Below are 23,227 nucleotides of genomic sequence, written 5' to 3'. Positions count from 1 at the left end.
GGCTTGCTGCTTCCTACAATTGAAAGGACAAAGTAGAGGAACCACGTGTGTGCGGGCTTCACTAGAGCCAAGAATGCAAGGTGCTAACCAGGCACACCATTTTATGTTGGGTTATTCTCTGTATCAAGATCTGCTCTGTCTTGGCCAAAGAATGTCTTCCAAAGGATATCCGCCCACTCTCAAGGGTCAGAGCCTCTTCCACTGCTCTGACCAGACGCGCTCCCGTACTTTACATCTGGTGGGCAGCCATGTAATCATACTGTTAGACCTGGCACCTTGGCGTGAGTTTCCCTTCCACTTTTTGCTGATGTGCCTCAGATGTTTTTTTGCTGGTGTCCGCTGCTCAGGGCACTGCGCCGCGGCCAACCCGTGCCGCAGTGCAAGTGCTCCCTACGGTAAAGTGTACATGTGATTGATGTCCATGATTGGTTCATTGGATTTACTGTCAGTCCCCAGTAAAGTGCACCAGGAGTGCCAGGGCTTATGAATACCAATACTGCTAGTGGGCCTGCAGCGCTGGTTGCGCCACCCACAGAAGCAGCCTTTTAAAATGTGTCTAGGGTCTGCCACTGCAGAACCTGCGTGCAGTCTGGTACTGTCATGCTGGCTGGGCAAGTGCACACACTTGCCAGCCTCTAAACCTTCCCTTAACTTCATATTAGTCACCCCTATGGTAGGCCCAAGGGCAGGGTGCATTGTAGGTGTAAGGTAGGACATGCTCTGATGAGTGTGGCATGTCCTAATAGTGAATTACTACCAACTTCACTTTTCACTATTGTAAGGCTACCTGTTCCCTTTAGGCCAGATGAGCTGCTGGAATTATTACACTCTATAATCCCAGCAGGCTCAGGGAACATGGTAGAAAATAATGTTTAGTATGCCTGAACTCAGAATAATAAAATACTTCTTTTAGTAAAGTTTATTTTAATATCCTGTGTTTGCAAATGCTACTTTTAGAAAGTTAGCATTTGCTTGCCTAACCATTTCAGCCCACCTCTGCTTGGATGTGTATCTGACTGTCTGGGTTGTGTGAGTGACAGGGCTGGGGGATGACAGGTGGTGAATGCAAGGATTACACCTTAGTGGGAGGTAGGAGTGCCCTGGACTCTCAATCAGGCTGTGCTCTGCCACCACAATGCTGGCTCCGCCCCCCTGGGGAGCGACTGATGACTCAGCCTGCACCTGGCCCAGGAAGGGCGAAGCACTGTCAACAAGGTACTCCTGGCAGCCCCTGTCCCCACAATGCTGGCTCCGCCCCCCTGGTGAGCGTCTGATGTGCCTGCCCTCACACTGAAAGCAGAAGCCAGAAGTACACCCAACAAGTGCTCAGAGACTGAGAGCAGTTATGCAAAGGCCCCCCTGGCCTGGGAGAACAAAGAAAACTCTGTATAAAAGTAGGAGCCCTGCTCCTTGTAAATCAGAATCCTGTTTCCCACAAAGAACCTCTGCCCGAATAGAAGGAGAAGAAGACGCTGGAAGGACTGGCCTGCTGCTTGCCTTGCTGAGGAAGGAGAGGAGAAGACTTTTCTAAAAGACTTTGCTGACTTGTGCTTGAAACTTTTCTCCAAGGGCTTGATTGAGCTTGCCCCCTGATGTGGACCCCAGGAATAGTGGGTCCTTGGTGCTTTTGCTCGTCTTGACATTCGAGCCGTGTGTGCATCCCGCTGGAACCAGACTGCGCCCCTCATCGCCCCTCCTAGGGCTGTGGCACTCGGGAGCTTGCCTGCCTTTGTCCCTGTGAGAGCCTCGCTCCGATCGGAGTCGCTCTCTGCCCCCAGGCTAGGCGTCCTGCTCCTCTGCCCCTTGCCTGCTACTGAAGCGCTCTCCCCCCCCTCCCGCCGGAATTCCCTCTGCTGATCACGATCCACGCCGGGTCAACAGCTGCACAGACCGTGCCCTGTGACCCCGCTTTGTGATCCCAGAGGCTCGGCAGGCCGCGCCGCCCCCGCTAAGGAGACCCCCGCACAGTCGTGCCAAGGGTCGTGGGCTGCGCCTGCCTGACTGCACACGCCCGCTGGCGCCAAGATCCGAAAGTGCCCCCAATAGCCTGAGTCGCACAAGCCTGTGCCGACTCTCGCCAAAGTGAAGAAGTGTCCGTGAGCTGTTCATAAATCATCACCGGGCTCGGGGCCCGCAACTTGTTCTTTCCCCGTCATCGAGCCGCTCCTTGACTGGGAGCCGAAGGAAGAAGTCTGCACGTCCTCGGAGTCCCCACGGGTGAGTGAGAGCTGTGCGCTCCGTCTGCACTCCCCGTTAGGGACCCCGAGCTCCCCCCTGCCTGCCGCGCTGTCCCCGGAGCCCTCCCGCACCGCCGAGCCGGCCCGCAACTGACTCTGTCCCCGAGCCGAGGGGAAGAGCCGGTCCCGGCGCAGGCGTGCTCACGCCCGATGCGTGAGCCGCGGTAGGGGTGAAGTCAGTTTCACAGCGGAGAGCCAGGGAGGCGCTGCAAAGCCGCCGAAGGCCCGGGGCGGGTCCAAAACCCACTGAACTTTGAAGAGACGGCATTTAGAGTAAGATAAAACGAGGAGAACTATTGAAATTAAGAGAAACCACTTTTGAAGTACAACAAAGAACATTTGCCTGTTTTTATCATCTGGTGGCATAAAGAAAAACGTTATTGGTCTTGTGAATAAGCCTGATCTGAGATATATATATATTTTTACATAAAGAATCGTATTTTGATATATACTTCCAGCCTGGTGTCCATTTGTGGGGGGATTGGTACATTTTACTGTGTGTGTGATTACAAATGCTTAACTGAATAACGCCTGAAGAAAAGCCTTGGCTGCTCACGCCACGCACCTAGAGGGTGAGCAAGGGTAATTCTAAGGGGTCATCCTTCGCCCTGACTTAGAGGAGAGGGTCCCTGCTTGTCACAAGTGCATACTTGCGCCAACCAGAGACCCCCAATTCTAACACATACTTTGATACATTTGCTAAACCATGATGAACACTATGTTCGAGGCATGTGGGCTGCTGAATTCATATCTATAGCATAGATCGCCGCCTAGTGTTGGGTCCGGATGATTGCACATTGTTGTCCTGGAAGAGTCTTCGAAGTATCACGAGATAGGTGGCTCCTCCCCCGGACTACAGTGCGCATGGGCATCGACTCCATCCCCAGATAATTTTTTTCCGCCTTTGGGTTCGGATGTGTATTCGACATCTCCAGTTCGGAATCAATATAGATTTTTCTTAAGGCCCGAAGGCCTTATCCTATACCGTCGGTATTGTTTGCGTTCGGTCCCAGCTCTGTTCCGGCTCAGTTCCTGAGTCGGACGTCCAGAGGAGTCGCGTGGCTCTTCGGTACTCGGGGCCCAGTCGACGCAGCAAGACTTTCGACAACATCATGGAACGGAGTCCGTTCAAGAAATGTCCCGTGTGCGGATCTAAGTACCCACACATCGACGTCCACCCTGTGTGCAACAAGTGCCTGTCGCCGGACCACGATGAAGCCAACTGTATGGCTAGTTCCAGGTTTCGATCGAAGAAGACGATTCGGCGCGTGGCCCGCCAGGAGGCCCGGCAGTCGGCCTCGGCACCGGTGGACATCTTCGACAGAGAAGAAGCAGACGAGCAAGAAGTTCATCTGCAAGTTTCCCCTCCGGTGGAGGAGGTCGACTACGGATATGACGCAGACGTCGAGGTGGTCGAGGCAGCAGAAGTCGTCGGAGAGGTAGGAGACGACAATGAGGCCTACGGGGCCACGAAAGATAGCTCGTGTGAAGAGCTAAGCCCCGAAAGAACAATTACTACGGCTCAGGTCGAGGGATCGCCACGCGGCCTTACCCGGACCTTCCGCCCAGATCCACGGCCTCGCCTACGGGCCCGGCTATGGACACTTCTGCGGAGCCGACGTTGGTCAAATCGAAACCGAAACCTTCGGTGTCGACGAAAACAAAAGTAATTGAGACGCCATCGAAACGGAAGACGTCTGTCCCTCCGGCCGCCTCCTCGTCTTCGGACACGGCTGTCGAGCCGGGGAAGTCGACCAAGGGCACCGATCCAAAGTCGGTCAAGGGCGCCGAGTCAAAGTCTGTCAAGGCCGTCGACCCAAAATCGGCAAAGGGCATCGGACCGAGGACTGGGGCTCCGCACCGCGTCGTCAAGGCCACCGGCACAAAACCGTCGACGCAGAAGGCCGTCGGAACGGAAGACGGACACAGCGCGCCGAAAAAGGCTGATCCTGAACCGGATAAAATTAAGGCATCGACGCTCGAGTCTTCACTCGCTGGTGGACCGAAGACGTCTGTCGGATCGACGACACCGTCCGCTTCCTTTACGAAGCAGGTGTCGGATTCTCTTCAACGCATCAGGAACAAGGCTTCCGCGTCCGCCCCGAAGGATGCTTCCACCGCGAAGCCAGCTGCCACAACGCCTAAGTCTTCGACGCCACTCCTGTTTACGTTGCCGCCTAAGGTAGCACCGAAGGCCTTCGCACCACGGTCGGTCACCGAAGCGCCCGTCCCTGTGTCTACGGCGCCTAAGCCCTCGCAGCCGCTTGGGAGCTTGAAACCTCGACAACCCTCGGTGGAGGAGCAGTCGGAACACTATATCGACGCCGACACCGGGAAACTCACCCTCTACAAGAGGAAGATCACGGCAACCCAGCCTTTAGAGTCCTTCACGATTCCTTTGAAGCGCAAAAAGCCGGCTGCGGAATCCCCAGTTCTGGTGGAGCCTCTTGCTCCACGGACTCCACGAGTGGCTACACCCTCACCCACTTATTCGGATGTGGAGGGTGGCGATGGTGATGACGAGGAGTATGGCTTTCCTGCCAACACTGATCCTGAGGATCGCCACGACTCGTGGGCGGATGCGGGTGACACGGGGGATCAGCAAACTGCCCAGGACCCTCAGGTCTAAGCTGTCAAAACCTCTCCTACTGAGGATTCGGCTGCATTTAATGCTCTAATTGAGAGGGCGGCTAAGAACCACGACGTGGACCTCCACACTGACCCTATCGAAGTGGACTTCCTTTTTGATACATTTTCCACTGCAGAAAAAACTGTCAAGACTCTCCCCATGCTGAAAGGGGTTCTCAAACATGCTGCAGACATTTTAAGGAACCCACACGGGCCAGGGTGGTCAACCCTAGGATTGAGAAAAAATATAGGCCGGCGCCTGGCGATCCAACCTACATCAGAGGCCAGTTGCCATTGGACTCTCTGGTAGTTTCTAATGCCCGGAAGAGGGCGAACTCGCAAACCACTGGTGAGGCTCCTCCCCCAGACAAGGAATCTAAAGTGCTGGAGGCATCGGGGAAGAGGGTGGCGGCTCAAGCGGCCAATATCTGGCGTATCTCTAACACTCAGGCGCTCCTGGCCAGATATGACAGGGCGCACTATGACACACTAGAGACCCTGTTACAACATCTTCCAGATCAGTATAAAGAGGCAGCTGAGATGCTTATTCAGGAAGGAAAGCTTATCTCCAACGCTTCAATTAAGTGTGCACTGGACGTGGCGGACACCGCGGCCAGAGCCATTAACACCAGTGTCATGTTGAGACGTCAGGCCTGGCTCAGAATCTCCGGTTTCAAGCCGGAGATACAAACTACCATCCTCAATCAGCCAGTAAACCCAGACCGGTTATTCGGTCCTGAGGTGGATACCACCTTGGAAAAGATAAAAAAGGATACCGAAACTGCAAAATCCATGGGGGCTCTACAGTCCCAGCAGTTTCGGGGAAGCACTTTTCGTCGCTCAAGCAATAGAGGTGTTTCCAGAGGCCAGATGTCCCAGCAAACTCAATACAATAAAGGTGGGGCGCAGTCCTCTTACGCCAAGCAGAGTAGAGGCGGCTATCGCGGCAACAGCGCCAAGGGCAGAGGTCGTGGAAACAACTCCCGCTCCTCCGCCACCAGTAAACAGTGACGCCCTGTCACTGCCCCCCGACCATACTACACCTGTCGGGGGGAGACTCCAGCAGTTCCTGCCCGTCTGGAAATCCATCACCACGGACAGGTGGGTCAGGAAACTTATCCAGTTCGGTTATTGTCTGGAGTTAACATCCACTCCACCCAACATGCCACCAAAACACCGTCCTATGTCCACAGAGCATTTGCACTTACTGCAGCAGGAGGTTCTAGTCATGCTGCAAAAAGGGGCAATCGAGCTCGTGCCGGTGGAGGAAGAAGGCACGGGGGTGTACTCCCTGTACTACTTAATCCCAAAAAAGGACGGATCCCTCAGACCCATACTGGACCTCAGGCCCCTAAATCAGTACATTCTATCAGAACACTTTCATATGCTCACACTGCAGCAGGTTCTCCTGTTGCTCAATCAGGGGGACTTCCTTGCAACCTTGGATCTCAAGGACGCCTATTTCCACATTCCACTGCATCCATCACACAGGAAATACCTCAGGTTCACTATTCAGGGTCGGCATTATCAGTTCAAGGTCCTGCCTTTCGGGGTGACCACAGCGCCCAGGGTGTTCACGAAATGTCTGGCGACAGTAGCTGCGCACCTCAGGAGGCAGAACGTTCACGTTTACCCTTATCTGGACGACTGGCTTGTCCAAGCAAAGTCGTCCCAGCAGTGCGCCGCCAACATGTCCCACACCATTCACCTCCTTCACGATCTGGGATTCTCCCTCAATTATCCCAAGTCGCACCTTCAGCCGGCCCATGTACGGCAATATCTGGGTGCGATGATCGATACTCTGGCTGCCACAGCTCAGCCGACTTCTGTGAGGATCGACAGCATTCAGTCACTGATCCAAAAGTTCAGACCGCAACACTCGCTTCCTGCAAGAGTGTTCATGCAGTTGATTGGCATGATGGCCTCCTGCATCTTCATAGTCCTGCACGCGAGACTACATATGCGTCCGCTCCAAGAATGCTTGGCTCATCAGTGGACTCAGGCTCAGAGACAGTTGAACAACCTAGTGTTGGTGACCGGTCGGGCATACAGCTCTCTGCATTGGTGGAATCCACACAACCTTTGCAAGGGCCGACCGTTCCAGGATCCTGTGCCACAGATTATCCTGACGACAGACGCATCTCTCCAGGGATGGGGAGCTCATGTACTCCACTACACAGTGCAGGGACTATGGACATCGCAGCAGATGAAGATGCACATCAACTACCTAGAACTGATGGCAATCTACATGGCATTGAAGGCATTCAAAGTACATCTGTGCAACAAAGTCGTGTTGATCCGGACGGACAACATGACGGCCATGTACTACATTCAAAAGCAGGGAGGTACACACTCTCCGCAGTTGTCTCATCTGGCTCAGAGCATGTGGAAGTGGGCCATTCATAGGAACATCTTCCTCATGGCGGAACACCTCCCGGGCAAGGACAATCAGATGGCGGATCTGCTCAGCAGGTACAGCCACCAGATGCACGAGTGGGAGATACACCCATCAGTACTCCGCCCGTACTTCCAGCAATGGGGTCATCCAGAGATAGACCTGTTTGCCACAAGGGAAAACGCAAAATGCCAAAGCTTTGCCGCCAGGTTCCCTCACCCACAGTCGCAGGGCAATGCGATATGGATGAACTGGTCAGGCAGATTTGCGTATGCTTTTCCCCCAGCACCTCTCATACCGCTGGTGGCACGAAAGCTAAAGCAACACTCGATGACACTCATCCTGGTTGCTCCAACGTGGGCACGCCAACCATGGTACACCACGTTTCTAGAACTCTCTGTGGTACCGCATCAAAGGCTGCACCTCACACCCAGGCTTTTGACGCAGAGCTGTGGCAACATTCAGCCTCCAGACCCGCAACAGCTCAACCTGGCGATCTGGCTCCTGAAGTCTTAGAGTTTGGCTACCTTGACTTGCCTCCTGAATGCATGGATATCATACGGGAGGCTAGAAAGCCCACCACCAGGGCCTGCTATGCAGCAAAATGGAAGCGGTTTGTCATTTACTGTACTGAACACAAACTCAACCCGCTAGATGCATCCATTCCCAACATCATCTGTTATTTGTTACATCTCTACAAATGCAATCTAGCATATGCTTCCATTCGGATACACTTATCCGCCATAGCGGCTTATCTTCAAAACAGGCAGCATCTCTCCGTTTTCAGAGTGCCTGCCATTAAAGCCTTCCTAGAGGGACTTAAACGGGTCATCCCTCCCAGGACCCCTCCAGCTCCTGTGTGGAACCTCAATGTGGTCCTCACCCGGTTGATGGGCCCACCTTTTCAGCCTCTACATTCCTGTGAGATTCAGTTCTTAACATGGAAAGTGGCGTTTCTCATTGCCATTACGTCTCGGCGACGTGTTAGTGCGCTACAGGCGCTCACTGTACAAGAGCCATTCATACAAATTCACTCCAACAGGATGGTGCTGCGCACTCACCCTAAATTTCTTCCTAAAGTGGTTTCGCAGTTCCATGTCAATCAGACCATTGAGCTGCCCGCGTTCTTTCAAAACCCAGAGACAGTGGCAGAAAGAATGCTCCACACTCTTGATGTCAAACGAGCTTTGATGTACTACATCGATAGGACAAAGGATTTTAGGAAGACACAACAACTCTTTGTTGCCTTTTCCGCCCAGCACAAAGGCAACCCCATTTCCAAAGCGGGTATAGCCAGGTGGATCGTTAAGTGTATTCAGATTTGCTATCACAAGGCTAAGCGCGCTTTAACGGTCCCCCCTAGAACCCACTCCACCCGTAAGTTGGGGGCCTCCATGGCTTTCCTTGGTAATATCCCTTTGGAAGACATTTGTAGAGCAGCCACATGGTCTACCCCACACACATTTACTAAACACTACTGTGTAGATGTGCACTCCAAGCAGCTGTAGGGCAGGCTGTTCTAAAAACACTTTTTCAAACATCTACAGCTGGCACAGGCGGCCGCCGTTAATGGAGGGACTGCTATGTATTCTATGCTATAGATATGAATTCAGCAGCCCACATGCCTCGAACTGAATATGCTACTTACCAGTATGCATCTGTTCTTGGCATGTAGGGCTGCTGACATTCATATCGCCCGCCCTCCTCCCCGGCGCCTGTAGCGGCTGCAGAATTTACACTCCATCTTCGCCACAATGGCTAAAAACAATCTGGGGATGGAGTCGATGCCCATGCGCACTGTAGTCCAGGGGAGGAGCCACCTATCTAGTGATACTTCGAAGACTCTTCCAGGACAACAATGTGCAATCATCCGGACCCAACACTAGGCGGCGATCTATGCTATAGATATGAATGGCAGCAGCCCTACATGCCAAGAACAGATGCATACTGGTAAGTAGCATATTCATACTTACGCACACTGATGGATACTTACTTAGCCAGGACTGTGGTGCATGATTTCCATGTTTAATTTGTACTACTCAGTCCTGCTTCCAAAAAGGGAGCTGCTTTGAGACTCATTCATAAGATAAGGAATAGGCGGGGGGCTGTATCCATCTGAGGAAAAAGTTGGTTTTATTTTGGGAACAATATTGTTAGTGCATATATAATCTTCCTACAGCCACTTCACCACCCTCTCCCCTCAAATGGGAGTTAATTCTGTGTTTAATAGTGGCCCCAAAGTATGCAGTGTATGGTGGTAACTTGCCTGTTGAACAACCTCTCTTTTTAGAAGATGTGCTTAGTGTATAGGGAATGTGCCAAATCAGTGTGTGTACGCATGCAGCTGACAGCCATTAGTTTTCTTCCAAAGTGGTGCACCGCCTTAATTTGAATTTGGTCAATGCACAATACCTTAATCCTGCATCAGATGTACAAAATACAAAAGCAGAGATTTTCCATTTACTTTATATAACGTCAAATGACAAACCAATGCCCAAAATGTACAGAGGTTGAATGACTTTCTTAATTTAACTTAAGTTTAAATGCAAATAGAGTTCCTGCACTTTGCATCAGTGTTTCACAATTAAAAATGTTTTTCTCGATTGTATTCCAAGATTCTTATTTGAGGTGAAGCACTCGTAAGCCACTCTGATCCTTACTGTAGCAAAATGACCATAAGTGTGGTGGTCTGCTGATCTCCTAGAGCTGATAGGCACGTCAGATTATCCACCACAGCCCTCAGTCCTTGGTGCTGGACTCCCATGATCCTTGAAAATGGGTATTTAAATCTGCCACAATACTCAGGAAATTATGAGAATGGAAACGCCCATCCACCATGTCGAAAAATGCCTTCAGATTAAAGGTGTTCTGCATCTGGTGTAGGCCATCAAATCTACAACATGCCAGAAAGAGACTATTTTAATGTCTCTTGACCGGTTAGGGGAATCATGCTCGCAGGTTAGGGGAATCATGCTCGCAGGTTTCCCTAAAGGTACATCGAGCAGCTTTTAATGGGTCAAGGAACACAAAATTCCTTTATTGTCAGTGTTTTCTGGTCCAGTAATCAATAGAGCTTAAGAGATCCCTTTAAAAGTTGGTAGGACATTTTTATGGGTTTAAATGCCCAATTCAGAAACTTTCATGAAAAGATGCTGTTTAGTGACCACCCCTTGAGCTTTTTAGGTGACTGAGATCTATGTCTGACGATCCCAGAAACCTTGCATGTTGTTTTGCAAAGATAAGGTGCGTCTGTCATATCCATCTTTTTTTTAAAGTTAGTTATGAATTTCTTTTTAAATCAAAACAACATCTCTTCCCACTTCCTTTAAAATCCATCCTCACCTGCAGAGATCCCTCTATACCCTTTACATAAAATTTGTGGAACGAAGAACCTAAAACATCAAAAAAGCTAAACGATTGTTTTCTTATACAAATAGGCAAAAATTAATGCTAAAAACATATTTTTAGGGGAGAATTCTCTCTTTGTAAAAGTGATACTGATTCAACACATGATGTGAGACAGCTAATATTTTGAATTTTAAAGAAGAGGCTTATGGTAAAGAACTAGAGTTACAAGAAAGTAATATTTCCACTGTGATTAAAGATGGGAGCCGCTTTTTTAGAGTCGTGGGAATCGTACATGCAGTGAAAATTGTACTATTTAGTCTCTTGACTGCAGCTGTTGATAGCCTGGTATTTTTCGATGATGCTAGGATGCATAATACTCTTGAAGTCATGAATATGGGTATTTGACAGGGGGCTTCTACATGTGTCTGAGCATCTAGTATATATATATATATATATATAGATGTATGTATATGGTCATGTGATCAAGGTACGTCAGTACCGAAACGCGTAATGGCCGACTGAGTTACAGCTCAATAAACCAGCAAATTTAAAAAAAACTTACCTGGGTCTGTGCTCCACGTTTCTTTTCGAGAGGAGAGAGCGCTTACATCTTGCTCGTGGAGTGGAGTGGCGAAGATAGATATATATATATATATATATATATAATGTGTGTGTGTAATTAATGCACAGTTTATAGAGTCTGGCTTTAGTGCACTGACTTACTTTTGTAATTTGTGTTGTATTTCCACGGCATCAATTTTATGTTGAGTGTATTTTACAATGCATACTTCTATAAAGGAAAGACATTTACTTTGAACCATGTAGGTGTGCCAGATGAATGCTTCCTCCCCCAGATTCATATTTAAACATCCTAAGGGATTGAATTCATTGCCTGCAAGAAGACAGTCTTCAAAGTGAGTGAAACTGAGTAACTCCATCAGCTCTAAAGGAGATGCCATGAGAAAATCAACACAAGATTTAAATTCCACCCATCGCGATGTAGGGAAAGAAATAAAGTCAACTTTTTAGAAAGTGTGCCACTAATTGCAACTTAAACAGAGATGCAGAAGTTACGGAGTCCCTAAGTGTTGGGCTGGATCTAGTACTTTATTTAAGCTTTGCTCACTAGGTGCCGGAGTAACTCCTGGAGTGGAGCCGCCTGGTCGCCAATATTGTGAGCAATGCCATTCTGTTACTCAACATAGGTTCAACCAGCACTCATAATGTCTATTTTGAGTTTTCCAAGTGCCAGAGCTGTGTAGTTTTCCAAATATAGTTTAATCTTACTTTTTTCACATTTCTATGTCTGTAGGAGTTATAATACCCAGTACTTGGATGGAGCCCTGCATACCCAAATACCAAATGTCTTTGTCTGATCCCCAGTAGTGTGCGTTCCTTGGGTCCTGACCACAGGTTTATTTCCCTGCACGTCAGTTTTGAGTATACAGCCAATGGCATAGGGGAATAGACGGTCGAAGCCTTTATAGCCCGAAAAGATCGAGTGAGATGGTATCCTGGTTCCTCATTCTGTAAAGCAACCAACCAGACTGTCGTAATGTACTATGAACCTTTAGCTCGTGGCCACATGCAGGAAAATACTTTTAACTTCAATCTCATATCTGAAGATATTTCTGTAAGTGATCAATCTGTGGGAGGTAGATTGTCCAAAACAACTAGCAACGGTAAGTAATTTGTACTTGGTCTTGTGACTTTTTGAAGTGTAAGGCTCTGTAGATCTTAAATTTTTTGAATGGTTTGTTTTTCAGAGCACTTTTCCAGTCCTCGATGAAGATTTTGGATGACGTTATGCAGCCATGAAGAGACCATTCTTCAAGATTCAAGCTCAAATTTGGCTTCGGCCCTATGTATATTATGTTTATGTACTGTAAAAAAAAATACATTTTGTACTGATTGTGTGAGGATAAGTATGTAATTCAAATTGTATTTTTAAGCCCTGGCTTTTGGTGCTGCTAAACTGAGGTGCTTTATATTTTATTTTATCTGCTTGGTGTACATAAATATATATAAAAAAACATTTACAGCCACATGGAAGATCATTCTCTAGAACTTTACTGGGTTATTGTCTCCACAAATCTACATAGTAACATTTGCGAGCAAATACGTTCCTGGCAAGCGATGCAGAAAGTAAGCTACAGTGGTCTAGCTTTCCAGTTTGACCATTGATGCCTTTTTTTCTCCAAGTTTATTGTGCGACAGCCTGCCTCAATTTCAACTAGGATCTGCCAACTACTACATTTTGTAATTGTCTACAGATAATTATATATTTTCGAAACAAATCAGTTTATTCAACGTAGTAAAATTACTTTTTTTGCTTCGTTTCCCCAAGTACACCTCTCTCAATATACCTCTTTGCCTTCCAGGAGTACTATAATACACTGCCCTATGTTGATCACACGTCAAAAACGTTTTCTCATTGGCCTATTTGAATATCGCCTCCAGTCGCCCTTTTAACTGCAGCATACTTTGTCTCTGTATTGTGTGCCTTCTGTCACTTTGCATCTGCTATCTTTCACCCTCTGACACATTATTGATGACCCTTATTTTCTTTTGAGGCACGTTCAGGGCCTTGCCTATTTCACAAAGAATCATCTTCCACCAAAGTTATTTTTTGTGGTTTTTCTTTTTTTATCAGCAGTGGAGTCATTTTGGATTTAGTTAACATCTTTAATTTTACAGTTTGAGTTTAGAAAGATTGCTTTAAGATTGTTTTCCACAAGATCTTTTGAGGTGCTGCCTCCAGAATGTGGGAAAGGTGGGCATAACAGTCACATTTCCAGATATTCGTAGCAGACATCTGATCTCCATCTGCCCCCACTAAAATCCCACCAGATTTCTGTCCACATTTGCAACATTGCATTTTTGAAATGTAACACATAATTCGTATTGTTCTTTAAGGAAAGAGTTGCATGCTTCTGATTCATTTATAATTGTTACATGCATTACTTCACAATACACCCACATTTTGAATGATTTCCTAGTTACACAGATTCCGATTGGGCTATATATTATAGAAGTCTTTCTGATATTTAAAACTGCTGAAATATTACTTCATAAGGAACCGTTGTCTCTCGTACTTGCGCAAAGCTTAACGAAACGTTGCTACTTATTGATACGTCTTACTAGTCAATTCCTAATCATATGCTCTGCTGATTTCTCTGGCTGTCAAACTGTAGCATTTCAATGAAAATACTCGGAACTCAAAATTTGCAATGCAATTTTCGCCCTTTTCAGTAGGCCGAACAAAACTTGTGGCTGTCTTCATAGAAGCATAGTTTAGAGGACATTTGCCAAAGTCTCCTGGAGTACAAAATACATCCATCTGAAAGTTTTTTTGATTTTTCCCAGAGAACTATGAATTGTTTACTCTTCCATCTTCCGCCAAGGATGTCTTTGACACGTTTGCCCAGATACCGTGTAGTGAAAGACACATCTTTTTTGTCCAGACTACTTGGGTCTCCGCAAACTGGTCTAGTAGTTCTTCTAGAACAATTGAGGTTACATTCACATTTATGTGCTCAAGGCAGTTTGCAAAATCACATTTTCTCTGTCTATTCAGTGTACTGGCCTATTTGGACAAAGCAAATAGTGCTGTACAAAAGCAAATAGGGCTGTACACTGGACGACTTTGATATATATATATATATATATATAGATATAGATATAGATATAGATATATCAAAGTAAGTATGTTTAAGCCTATTTACAATTGTTTTATGCTGATCTTATCCCTGTGATGTTACCCCAAATCTTGTGTACCTTTTTTGACAAATGGCCATTCTAACTTATGTGCTGATTTTTCTTTAATTGTTTTTGTTTGTGTATACATTCTTTGGGATATTCTTAAAAATGAAAATATGATGTTTAAACTGAAGTCAGATGAGCTTGCCCTTTGAAAAGGAGAGTGAATAGTTTTAATAATCTGGCTACTGAGTCTAGGTAGCAAAATGTCCTGCCTAGAAAGGGCAGGTCTTACGGAAATCGCCAAGTTGGGTCTTTAGGAGAGCTCATTTTACGCACTGACATTAGAGCTGCCCTTAAAACTGATCAGTAGTTAGTAAAAGTGTCTTACCATCCATTCCAAACCACCAGAAGTCTAGGACCTTGGGGCATGACTTGTTGTGGCAGGAAATTTGAATGGATGACCAGCTATATGTTCAAGGTCCTCAGCAGGAGCATCTTCTCACTTCCATTTTGCTCATTTTTCTTTTTTTCCTTCCAAGTTTGCCCGTGTCATTTCGCAAAGTTTTTTGCTTAAATTCTGTGAAGTTTCATGGCAGTAGTCTTCACAACCTCAGGTACCACTGCCTTTGTTTGTTTTGTACAATACTGACTTGATGATGGGCACAACTATGTAAAGCAATTTTTCTTCTGGAAAATGTGACTGAAGGGATCTCTCTATTCTGGCGAAGTCAAAATGGGTCAGCAAAGAGGTTGTTGAACAGTAGAAGGAAGCCAGGCTCCGATAGGGAAAGGATCTGGAGATCAAAAGGGCAGCAAAGAAGGCAAAAGAAAATGATTTCAATATAAACCATTTATGTGACGAGATCTCTTATTTGTTATTTAATTGATTATCAATAATGTCATATCGTCATGTCATATAACAATGTCCTATATTGCAATATAAGTGACATGCAAAGAGTGCTTGTAGTGATACTTGACTAGTGTACAAAAGCACAAGTGTACCACAATTAAATTACTTTAACTATTTATAAAAGGACTGAAATTGAAATTACTCAAAAAGTAGGCTATTAAATTAGTAAAAAGTACGGTTAATGAATTTTGATGATGAGCACAACTATGTAGAGCAATTTTTCTTCTGGAAAATGTGACTGAAGGGATCTCTCTATCCTGGCGAAGTCAAAATGGGTCAGCAAAGAGGTTGTTGAACAGTAAAAGGAAGCCAGGCTCCGATAGGGAAAGAATATTAATACCATGGTAAGTCAGTATCTAGAAGATTCAGCAGGACTCTTTGACTCCAAATAGGCTCATTCTCTTCACTTTCAAGTGCTGGAGAGAGTCCATATCTGTCAGCCATTGATCTTCTGCTGAGCAAAAGCAGAGACTGTGTTGTGACTTCTTAGATCATTTTGGAAATTGCTGCATCAGTTGTGGTAGCAGGTTACTGTAACTGCAGGCACTCTGCATCACAATTCAGTCATTAAGGCTGACATTTTGAATATACTAATAGTTAAAATAGCATATGCTTCAACTTTCTTGGTATGCCTGTGCCGTTTTGAGGAGCTGAAGCTGAGGCAGCTTCCCTGTAAGAGTTCTGTAGCCCATTTAACATTATTGGAACATTTTTTCTACTATTTTCCAAAGTCTAGAGTGTCAGATTTGGTGTGTTAACATCTTTGCGAATGGCAACTTCTGTTCAATCTACAGAGAAGGTGGTGTATTGTGGAGGATATGTGGACTCACCACTCCACTGTAGCCCATCGATCGACACAGATGTCTCTGGATAAAGGAAATATTTCCCCAAATAAGGCAAGAGCAAAGAACAAACGGAGCGGAAACCTAGTCTCCGACAGGTGATAAGATTGATATTGGGGACTGGCAAATTTATTACCCTGAAAGTTTATTACCCTGAAAGTGGGCCAAGATTTATTGATCTTAAAGAGTCTAATATTATCCAGGGTTCATGCAAGTGGGTTGGATACAGGTTTCAAATATTTTTTAACTGAGGTGGGACTTGTTGGCCCGGGCCATTCTGCAGGATCACACCAAATGTTGGCCTTTCTTTGCTGAACCTGTTTTTTAAACTTAGACTTGGATCAAAGCCAACCATTGTTCGGAGTTTACAAATGAGATGATGGTGATTTTCCCCACATTATGATAATGACAACCTATACATGGACCTACACGAGGGAAATAGTCAACTAATTTTTTGGTTCAACATCCTGCTACAGTGAGTCTAGTGGTACAAGCTTTCACTAGCAAGGCAAATCAAGCCAATTCAATCCCAACAAAACCCTGACAGGAAATTAAAGAGAATGGAGTCATTTAGGATACTAATGTTCTCTTCGGTCAGCCTAGCCTTAAGATCAGTCAGTACCAGGTGCCTACTCAGATGCTAAACACATGCCTTCTGGGACATGCTCAGCCATATCTGGCGGTGGTCCCTAAGGAGTTTTGGGTGTCCCTGGCTCAAACCATTCAGCATGTGGCCAAATATGTAATTTGTGCTTGCATGGACATCACAAATTGAGACAAGCATTCAGTACTAGTGCGGTGCTCCTTTGCCAAGCGTGAATGAAGTCTATGGGCTTCTCTAGAGATCTTCATGCAGCCTTAATGAATTCGCCTTTCGATGAATCTCGTGCCATTGGTGAAAAGTCTAATTCTGCCCTTGAACCCTTCACGGAGACCCCTTCCACTGTGCATTCTCTGGGCCTTTCTACCCCTGCCTTGTTGGGAAATTTGTTCCTCAACAATTTCAACCCTTTCAGGGCTACTCGCGATGTTTTGTGTATTGAAAGCTCAAGGTCCCCTGCCTGCGATAGCTAAACCAGTCCTATCTGGGATCAGTCAAGCAATGTTCAGGTCCCAAAGCCACATAAAATCTCATTCCCATTCCCACTCCCCTACATTATCAGCTTCAAAACTGCTTTAGTTTGCTCTTAGCACCACACAGCCACCGTGTGGGAGGCATGATCAGACATTTCCTCCAATGGTGGCAAGCTCTTACATCCAACAGATAGATCCTTCAGATTAGTTAACGGGACTATCCCCTTCCATTCCTTTCCAACCCACTCCATCTTACACCAACAACGCAGCGGCATTTAGAGAAGCACTAGTCCATCTTGTTGCAAGAGGTGCAGGCCTGTCCAAAGGGGCCAAAGAGAGGGTACCAGATGTGAAAATTAGTACTGGTTGTTACTCCTTCTATTTTCTCATGTTGAGAAAGGATGGAAGCCTGCATCCTATTTTAGATCTTTACCCTCTGAACCCCCACCTGCAGAAGAACAAATTCAAAATGCTCACATTGGCCCAGGTTCACTCTGCTTTGGATTGGGCATCTGGATGGTAGCTTTGGACCTACAGGACGTGTACATTCATGTATCCGCCCTGCAGTTCCACAGACATTAGCTGTGGTTCAAGGTAGGCTAGAAGTATTTTCAGTTTGTGCTGCTCCCCTTTACCTTACCAGTGCCCCGTGGACGTTCATGAACGTGATGGCAGTGTTCACCATGGATTTTTGGAGGTTGGGGATACCAGTTGGCCCCTATCTCAATGACTAGCTGTTGAAAGCGGACTTGCCATAGTTGTAGACCACCTCCAGATGACTGCAAACTTCCTGACAGTGCTGTGCTTCACAATCCACAGTACAAAGTTACACCAGGCTCATTCGCAGAAGTTTAATTTCATAGGAACTGTGTTGGGTTCTGTTCAGTTGAGGGCCTTCCATACCTTCAGCGACGAGTCCATGAGATTCTGGCTATGCTCCAGATGTTTCAGCATTGTCCCTGGGTCTCAATGAGAGTGGACCTTTCTGCAGGACTCACTGCTGGTTAGGGCGAGAAGGGGCTGGAATTATATTTATTTGTGTAACATACAGTGCATAACTTAATTGCTCTAGGCTCATGCAATGATGTGTTTAGGTGAGGGAAGGAAAGAGACGCTGACTTAGAGTGATTCTGGTAGCAGAAGGCGGCTTATTCATCCTGTGATTCGGGGCAAAACACTTAATCTCCCCAGTCCTGGCTTTGTGAGACCCGCGAGAGGCCTGCTGTGGGAGCAGCAGCAGTAACCGGCAGCAGCAGCAACTGAGTAAGAGCGGAGCCGCGCCAACAGCCGCGAATCTGGGATCGGTCCCGCAAATCGGGAATCGGTCACTTGAACTTGAACCGCGAAGCTGCGCTGGTTGCCGCAGGAATCTGCAGGAAGCTTCGGCGAGCCGCAGCGGGAGAGTGGGAGCTGAACCAGCGGTAGCAGAGTGGCAGCAGAGCCGCGGGGCCCAAGAACCGCGCTCCATAAAAAACGGGAAAGAACCAGGAGGCATCAGCGAGCTCCAGAGAGCCCCAGTGAGCCTCAGTGAACCCCAGTGAGTTGCACGGTGCCAGGATATTGTGAGCAGTGAGCTGCGAATAACTGCAGTGAGAGTTTGGGAGAAGGTGCCCAGTAAGGAGTCAAGAGCCCCCGCACCACAGAGGAGAAGCAGCGGCACGCACACACGCCAGCCAGCCCTCACCCCAGCTGACGGCGACCGGTAGCAGAGGCAGCGACTAATGGTAAGAAGCTGTGAGAAGTGGCCGGTGTGGCTGGTGCTAGGGGTGTGAGCGAGAGATCCTACTTTGGAAACCAACTGCATCCCCTAGACTTCATAGTACGGACAGACTAAACTAAAATCTTATTTATCCACTTCACAAACTGATTCAATCGGACTTAATTTAACAAACGACTCAAACACCAAAACTCGTCAAGCAAACCCTTCCCCAAGAGACACTGACCAAGCCCACAATTCGATTCACTAGGTGAAAGGGCAACAAACTCACTATGAGGTCTGGAAGGACAAGAGGAGGGGAGAAAAAAGAAAAAAATCTGTTAGCTAACTCCAAAAAAGAAGCGGAAAAGGAAGGCCCCCCGGCGTTGACCACGGAGGCAACCAGAAGCCCACTTGGCTGCTCGCTGGGAGGAGCGATCCAAATAGAGCCAAGGAAAAATAAACTGCGACAAGCAGTATACGTTTGGAGTTTCATCAACGAACACTGCGGTGAGCCCAGGGAAAACAAGCACCCAGCCTATCACCAGCAAAAAAGTCATCGAGTCGGCTCCACATGTAGCTCTTGAAGGTGGCAAGAAAGGTACTCCACTGGAATCATCTAGACATCATTCATGCCTGAATAGCAGTAAACGGGCGCTTATCACCGATTTCTTAAAAGTGGCGACAAAAACCATCAAGACTAAACTGGATCAGACTGAACTCGAACGCCCTGAATATTATAAAATCAGCAAAGATACCACCGACATTCAAAGTGAAGTCGCCACAAAGTCCCTCCAGGAGAGAAACATCAGTAAGAGCCAAAAGTACAAAATAGAAGAATTTCGGGAAACGGGACCAGTCCACCAAAATGCGACACAGTGAAGCCCAAGGCTCGCAATTCCACACAACCAAAACTCTTCTAGAAAGGGGACAAAGCCACATAACTAAAGCCACAGAGATATTAATACACTACCATTACCAAACAGCCATTCCAGAATCCCATTTGCAGCAGGAAAAACAATCTGCACTTAGCCGCCACTGCAGCAATGAGGCAGTTCCTACACATGAGAAGAGTTTAAACATCCTCAGTCCATTCGGAAACAAACATATACACACTCCTGTAGACGACTTGGACCTTGTCGAAATAAACAACAAGAAGCAAGACCAACACATTACGCCACACCACTTATTGGCAAAGTGACCAGGATCTCTCGTTTTCTAACCAAGATGATTACATGCCCTTCAAATTTAAAAACGTTGAATATTCCCCCACTGTGCCGCATTCACAAAAAAGAGAAAAACCAAGTGAGACTCCGGATTCACTGAATATACTGTCTCCGGATCTCTAGTTACTACAGGAGGAGTAAGCCAGATCACCACCGACAACAGTCTGGTCGCGCTTGTTAAACACTCTGGACACCATCGGTAAAGCTATGATTTACCACGCAAACAAGTTAGACACCCAAGTGGATCTCTTAAACATCTTAGCTATCGACGTACAGGGGGTTGAACAAAAGTTGCAAAACTTTAGCGACATGATCACGAGGGTGCAGCAAGATCGAGAAACAACTTACCAAATATGTCATTGCCACTGCACTCAAATAATAGATCAATTAGCTGTAGTCCCAGGTTTAATGTCTGAATTATTGGGCGTCACCAGGGACACCTCACTCAAGACCAACGCACCAGTCAACAAAATGAAAGAAACACTGAGCGAAGAGGATCCGGTTTGTCCCAGCCCTCTCAAGGAGCAAAATGCAAACGCTCTGGAGACCAGCCTAGCCCAAACACTGGGAAATACTAATAAACCACCACCACCAACAGACGTCTTAGGCAACACAGGGCCCCTGGCCACTTCATTAACTGATCATAGCATAAACTCACCAAAAATAATAGCCCCACTATCCAAGCGGAAAGAAAAAGCTTGAGAAAGGCTAGAAATGGGAAAAAACAAAGACAGGCACAGAATGTAACTAGCACCACGAAGGAGCAAGATGCGACTCAAAGTGAAGATGATATAACATCCAGAAACATTGAGGATGTAAGCCCAGAGGTTGAATCTACCCCATCCACTAACAAGATCTCCACCTCAATAAGCCAAATCCAACCCAGCATGTTCAAGCCCACTAAAAAAGAAAAGAAACGGCACCCATCAACCCAGGCCACACAAACCACTAAAACCATCACCACAATGGGTCTTAACACGTCAGAAGTCACCACAACCAGCGCAAAGGATGCCATCCCACTTAAGGAGGGCTATGACGAGGTCAGGACCAACCATAAAATAACAAACATTCACCGCAGGAGAAGTGGCGCAGCAACGACTGTAAAGTATAATGACACATACAACCAAAACAGTACATCTAACGATCAAAATGTTCATAATCACGGCCCGATCATTCCGGGACAAATCACATGGGAGAAACAAATCGGAAAGAGCGAGGTAATCAAACAGTGGCCGGTCTCGCCTGACTTCACCATTGACAATAAAAAGTTGGACTTTATCCCCCACTACGTCTCAAGGGGAACACACGATATTCTCAACAGAAGCGTATTATTAAAACTATTTAAAGCACTCGCTTCCTTGAGTCATACACCAGTAACCTAGAAAGTATAGAGTTTAAGCTTAATCCTGGCCCAACCGGTCACGAAATTACTACAGCAACTTTGTTTGATAATTCCACCATTGAGCAGATCTAACGGCAGCAGGAGTCGTTTGCAAAATGGGGCATAGAAATAAAAAAGCAGTCTCCCCCCTGTTACCCAAGTCCGCTACAACAATCAAACCCGCCAGAGAGTATGCTGAGAGGTGTGTAAGGCCCGGATGAACACAGCACAACAAAGTGCACAGTCCAAACCGGAAGGAAAATCACCATCACGTTTGCTCATCCTGAAGCAATTAAGCATACAGGTCATAGGCAGACAAACATAAGCGGAACCATCGACGGAATGGCATGATTAAATTCAACCAGAGGAACAAAACAAGACAACGGCTGTAACATCTGCTCCTGGAACGTCAATGGCCTAAGCACAAAACTAGAAGATCCTGACTTCATGGAATTCATTGAACAGTATGACCACCTTCTTTTTCAAGAGATGTGGCAGACAAACCCTTCACCAATCGTGGGATATAAAGAATATCTAATTCTGTCAAAAAGAGAATCGAAACACGGAAGAGCAAAAGGGGGCTTTTCTATTTTTGTCTCCACATACATTTCATGGCGAGTTTCAGAAGTAGACCACGACTTAGCTTGGATGTTATGTATCAAACTAGAAGCTGCACCCTTTTTTAGCCTGCTAATACTGAACGTCTACATCCACCCATCACCGAAACAAAAGAGATCATGTATCGAGACCTTAACAGCATCACTGGCTACCCTCAAACTCGCTCACCCTCATGCCAACATCATACTAGATTTCAATATGAATCTATTACAAGGCCGCAAAGAAAGATCAATAGGCCATACTCGACCTAGCAAACGAGGTGATACACACGGTAACAGATGTGCATCTCTGCTGGAGGAGCAGTCCATGTGCGTATTAAACAGGCAAGTCTCGCAGGGGGTCTCCCCGCATACACCAGGGTCACGCAAAAAACAGGATCTACCATTGATTACACACTAACAGATCATGACATTCTCCCACACATCTTAAATTTTCTAATTAAAGAAAGGACAGAAAGCGACCACTATCCTCAAACCTTCTCCTTGCACATAAGCACTGCACATTTAATACCAGATAAAGCAATGTCCCAACAAACACAATGTTACAATCTGAAACGACTTACTTGAAAAAGGGAAAATACAGGTGACATCATGGCCACATGCACTGCTCGTCTGGATAGCTTTAAAGTCGAACCATCACGTATAAAGGCCTGGGTATCCTTCACTCATGATCTAAATAAGGAATTCACAAGAAAAGGCAATGGCCGCATAGTAGGAAGGTCAGTGGGGGCAGCGTGGTTTAATAATAACTTAAGGAAACAAAAAAAAAAAACTGAATAAACATTTAAGACAGCTAAGAACCCGAGGTTCGGAACGTTCACAGGGCATTTTTTCCCTAATATCAAAATTAAGGAAAAATCTAAAAAGGGACATAAAGTTGCTAAGAAAAACTATAGTGAACTTCTCTGGGCAAAACTCCATCATGCCAGCAAACAAAGAGACTAAGCGTTTCTGGGACGTCATTAACCAGATATCAAATGGCAAGAACCGCCATTTTAACTCAGAAATAATGGAGGATGCCTGGAGAGCACACATTGAACATACATACAACGCCACTCCACCTACTGACATTGCAAATCACGGAGTCTCTAATGTAGGAATAGCCCACAACATAGTAAAGAGTGTCTCGGAAGCTTCTTTGCCTCCTGCATCCTGCTGATGGATCTGCCAG

At 46.5% G+C, this 23,227-nt stretch overlaps 1 protein-coding gene across 3 annotated transcripts in view; it reads left to right on the top strand.

Annotated features, from left to right (window-relative positions):
• NCAPG2 (non-SMC condensin II complex subunit G2) overlaps positions 1-15,358 on the top strand; it is a 347,950-nt gene extending 332,592 nt beyond the window's left edge. For 2 of the 3 annotated variants that reach the window (XM_078663272.1, XM_078663273.1), the window contains exon 28: positions 12,375-12,653. In XM_078663272.1, the coding sequence (XP_078519398.1) occupies positions 12,375-12,426 (52 nt within the window). In that variant the 3' untranslated portion in view covers positions 12,427-12,653. Of the gene's footprint in view, positions 1-12,374 lie in introns of all 3 variants that reach the window. The other variant, XM_078663271.1, reaches the window with a different exon arrangement.
• Positions 15,359-23,227: the final 7,869 nt, after the last annotated feature.

The sequence above is a fragment of the Lissotriton helveticus genome, chromosome 10 (assembly GCF_964261635.1).
Source record: "Lissotriton helveticus chromosome 10, aLisHel1.1, whole genome shotgun sequence".
Taxonomy (NCBI): domain Eukaryota; kingdom Metazoa; phylum Chordata; class Amphibia; order Caudata; family Salamandridae; genus Lissotriton; species Lissotriton helveticus.
The sequence above is the reverse complement of the archived record's forward strand: the minus strand, read 5'-3'. Positions and strand labels throughout refer to the sequence as shown.